The sequence below is a fragment of the Lygodium microphyllum genome, chromosome 11, assembly GCF_053477565.2.
Source record: "Lygodium microphyllum isolate KBCC chromosome 11, Lygodium_microphyllum_v1.1.10, whole genome shotgun sequence".
Taxonomy (NCBI): Eukaryota; Viridiplantae; Streptophyta; class Polypodiopsida; order Schizaeales; family Lygodiaceae; genus Lygodium; species Lygodium microphyllum.
The window spans coordinates 93,906,442-93,910,913 of NC_141145.1; the positions used below are offsets into that span (position 1 = coordinate 93,906,442).

Here is a 4,472-nt window from a genome sequence, read left to right on the forward strand (position 1 = left end):
TGCATTTAGACTAATTGTATATGAATATTAAAAAGGCATTGGTAGCATAATGTTAGAGGTGATATGTAAATTAGACTTATGTCAATCATCATGGAAAGAATTTTAGGAAACTTCCTCCCTTGTTGTGACTAAAATCTTCTATTACATTGATTAGATATTTTGATTAAGAATTTGAGGTAGTACCTTGGTTTTCAAGCCTGTAATAAAACATAAGTATAACAATATCCAAGAAGTTTTACATTTGGATAAGGCCAAGTACCTTTCTTTTTGCAATGCTTGATTAGGTATTTTGGGTGAGGCCTATGGATTTGAGGAGGAATTGAAACAAGCTACACTGACTCTTTTGTCCAAAACATGGAGTAATGGAATCAAAAGCTATGGAGAGAAAGTTTGGGATTGCAAACTTGAGTGCCAACTATTTAGAGAAATTTCCTAAAGCTTTGAGAGATTATTAGAAGATGAGCCATAAACATATCTCAAGATTCTTGTTCTTAGACATCATATGTATCTTTGTGAGAGGTTAAAATATTAAGGCAATTTCAATTTCCATTTTGCAAGGGTGTGGTTAACATGTAACAACAATGGTATCATTTTGTTGCCACTATTTGGTAAAGGTGTAGCCTTGCACATAGAGCATCACTAGGTTTGAGCCTTGATATCATAGACATGGATCAATGGGTGACCACTAGAGGCTGGATTGAAATAGGTCGACTCTAGATTTGATCTTATTGCATCATGTGTTCTTAGATTTCAACCTTTTTCACTTGTCCAGCTTGCGTGAGGAACCTTTTTGAAATGAGAACATACCAAGTGCCCTATGTAGAATGTAAAAGGGCCAAAATACAATCACTGCATAGGAAATTTTATGTGTTGGGGGGGGGGGGTAATGCTCGAATTTTGAACTCATGCTAAGATTTCACAAAAGCTTTATGAAAACTTAGGTCTTGAATTTGAGCTTCAATATGTCACTTTGATGTTGATTTGCAATTTGTTATGCAGTAGTTCAAATTGAGGATACTGAGCACTAAGATCTTTGGAGTGTTTGATTGTGTTTGATCCGAATCCCTTCAACTAATGTTGTGAAGGAGATGGGTGGTTGGGACTGCGTAGGTCAAACCCATGGACGGTGATAATCACTTGAGCTACCCAAATAATAGAAGGCCGAAGACCCTATGCAAACTGTGGATGCCCTCATGACTCGTATGTCTGAAGCATGAAAAGTTAAAACTATTAATGTGAAACATCTCAATGTTTGAAAAGCATGGAAAGTTAAAATTGTTAGCTTTAAACATCACATTGGTTGAAACTTCTAGGGGGTCAAACTTTTAGATGTAAAGCAAGCCTAACGTAGAAGAAAAGCACTTTATAGAGACGCAATCAAACCTTAGGAAATAATGTTTTGAGGAAATAATGTTTTGCTGGCGTGTTCATTAGCCTTTATTAGCTAAAAGGGGCACACCACGGTTGCCTCTTGCTGTCTTGGCCCTTGAGGATTACGAAATCTGATTCTCTTTGAGTCTTTATCCATTGACGAAATTCTATGGAATTAAATATTGTTTGACATTAAAAAAGGATCAGATTCTGTCTGGGACCTTGTGGAATGTTCAATGAACGATCGAATTATCTCTAATTTCAAATTATAGAAATTGATATATAGAAAGCATATATGTGCGTTTCAAATGATAAATTTTGTAAAAAGCATATATATATATATATATATATATATATATGTGGGTGTGTGTGTGTTTTATGGGTGGAGAGAGAAAGAGTCGCCGTTTTCCAGTACCCATACAGGATACAGGGCTTGAGAGACAGAGAGAGAGAGAGAGAGAGAGAGAGAGAGAGATTGCCATAGCCATCCCTGCAGTCCTGATTTTATCAGCCTCCATAGCCCTCAAGCATGCTGCCCTCTGACACCCTCTCCTACCTGCCATCTTCATCTCACCATCACCATCTCTGCTCTGAATTCCGACTGTCGACACCGTCTCCCTGCCCCAGAGCCCGCAATTCCGTCGTGCGTTTCCCCCTCCGCGCCCGCGCGTCCGGAGCGGTGCGCAGCTGCCCCGCCACATCACGCAGCCTCTATGACTTTCTGGAGCTCTCCGGCCCAGGCGTGAGCCTCGCAGATATCAAGCAGGCCTACAGGCAGATGGCCAGAAAGTATCACCCTGATGTGTGCCCCCCTCACCAAGCCCAAGAGTCCACCCGCCGCTTCATCGAAATCCAGGAGGCGTTCGAGACTCTCTCCGACCCGAGGCAGCGTGCCATCTATGACCATGCCATGGAAATGAGCAGGATACCTGCCTCAGCGACAGGAAAGCGGCCCTGGATGCGCAGCCAGATGGTATGTCTTTCTCCGATTTCTTGAGCTCAATTATCATGATAGTTTTTCTTGTCACATTAAGCTTAGTTATCATGATAGGTTTCTCCTATCACATGGTATTGTGCGATTGTTTTTACTGAGTTATCATGATAGCTTTTCCTGTCACATAGTGTTGTGTGATTGGTTATCATGACAGCTTTTCCTGTTAACACAGTATTGGGTGCTTCCAAAATACCTTAGTTATCATTATAGTTTTCCCTGTTATATGATGTTGTGTGATGTTTTCTACTCATTCATCATGATAGTCTGTCCCATAGTATGGTGCATGATGGTTTTACCCTTGCCTTGTTCTATGTACCATGATGCATGGTTCAGACTATTTATTATGCTTGCCTGATTGAAAACAGTCCACTATGCATCACCATTTCTGAAAGTGTAGAAAAGCCTCCTCTATTGGGATGCTCACTATAGGCAACATTCACTATAAGTAAAATTAGATGCATCTGCCAGTATGTATGAGAGCGACTGTTGATATGTAAGACAACAACCGGAGCATCAACTATCTCGGCGTATCATGCATAACTTTCATTGAAGGCAGTCAGATTCCTATCAAAGTTGGTCGCAGTACTGTCATTGTCAAATTTCAGTGTGTGTGATCCTGCTTATTACAATCTCATGTGTGATTGTGGGGTTGAGGGCGATTGATGCATGATGGCAATTTGGATCCAGTTCTTGATATGCAAATTTTGAAGCTGGCTATATATGATTTTGATTTTGTCCTATGGTAATAAGCATAGACTTACCATAGAGATCTAATTCTGACATTGCAATGATTGAATTGCAGGATGCTCAGCCTTCGGACTGGAGGTCACAATGGGAATTTCAACTCTCTGAGTTGAGGCTGAGGAGTAGCATTAAAGCTCAAACTGCAGATTCATGGGGTGCTCGCATGCGACACGAGAATGGATTATGTTAGCAGGAACAGTGATCATGAGCAACGGCTCGGAAAATCAGTTGTTTATAGAACATTTAGAGGCCTGCCTGAATCAACCAGACAGATCCGTGGCAATCAACCTTTAGTCATTAGAACAACCACCATAATACCTCTGCCTCAATCAACCAGACAGATCTATAGCAATCAACCAAGCCATATCTCTTCTCATCCTGTGGATCAACCTGTATGAAGTAGTTATTAGCACACCCAACACTCCATTCTCCTCCGGCTGCCATTGACTAAATTTTCACCCCCCCGAGAACATAGGGGGTAGGGCATGTATGTATCACCTTAGATGAGGTTTATATACATTTGAGACCAAACTCTACCTTTTGCTGCCATTGAGTGACTCTTTTATACCCCAAGGACATGTACAATAGGGGATGATATCTAGCTCCTTACCTTTCATAAGACGCACATTGAGAAATTCTGGCAGTTATTCAAGTGCCAATTTTGAAGCAAGGTCAAGAAACTTTAGTGACAGATGATGCTTATGTAAAAATCTGAAGCAATTTCCAATAAAAAAGAACTTGGTTCAACACGGTCTCAATTTCATTTAAGAACGGTTAATATATGACAGGATTTATGCGTTTTATGGCTTGTGAAATCCTTACAATGGGATAATCGTGTTTCATCTAAATAATTAGATAACTATTTAGGCTATTAATTAGATGAGGCTCAATCTTAAGATGGGGCCTCATCCCAACAAGTACCTATGCCAATGTAAATGTACCTACCTATTTAGAGCTATATATTAGATGAGCATTAGTCTTAAGATTGGGCCTCATCTATAATAGTCATACAGTCCTGCTCGAAACCAATCTCTCATATTGTGCTAAACAATCGTTGCATCCCTGCAATTGCAAAGCAAATGGACAATTGATTCCTTGTGTATTGCAATAATGCATAGTTGTGGTTAATACTCTTAAACATCCCAACTCTACCTTTTGTCGATAGCTTCTTGTGTACTAAAACCGCACAGCTTTGGTTCATTCTCTTAAATCTCCCAACTCTTATATTTTGCCAGCAGCTTCTTGTGCATTGCACATATGTACTGGATATGAGGTGTCCCCTATTTGGTGCTAGAGGATGTATGGATGAAGAAAGCCATAAGCTTTGAAACATAGTGGGGGCAGCTATGATGAAACACATGTG

At 40.2% G+C, this 4,472-nt stretch overlaps 1 protein-coding gene across 1 annotated transcript; it reads left to right on the forward strand.

The window, feature by feature from the left end:
* The first annotated feature begins 1,768 nt into the window (after nucleotides 1–1,768).
* Nucleotides 1,769–3,864, forward strand: LOC148029099 (chaperone protein dnaJ 20, chloroplastic-like). The gene is made up of 2 exons (XM_087687857.1): nucleotides 1,769–2,344; nucleotides 3,168–3,864. Exons 1-2 carry the CDS (start codon nucleotides 1,901–1,903, stop codon nucleotides 3,297–3,299), a joined length of 576 nt encoding a protein of 191 aa, XP_087543983.1. The 5' UTR covers nucleotides 1,769–1,900; the 3' UTR covers nucleotides 3,300–3,864.
* The last annotated feature ends 608 nt before the right edge of the window (nucleotides 3,865–4,472 follow it).

Excerpts from the sequence above, each read along its gene's own strand:
- LOC148029099 (XM_087687857.1), top strand. The coding sequence starts at position 1,901 with ATGCTGCCCTCTGACACCCTCTCCTACCTGCCATCTTCATCTCACCAT. Across the intron at positions 2,345-3,167 it reads CCTGGATGCGCAGCCAGATG|GATGCTCAGCCTTCGGACTG; the intron begins GTATGTCTTTCT and ends ATTGAATTGCAG.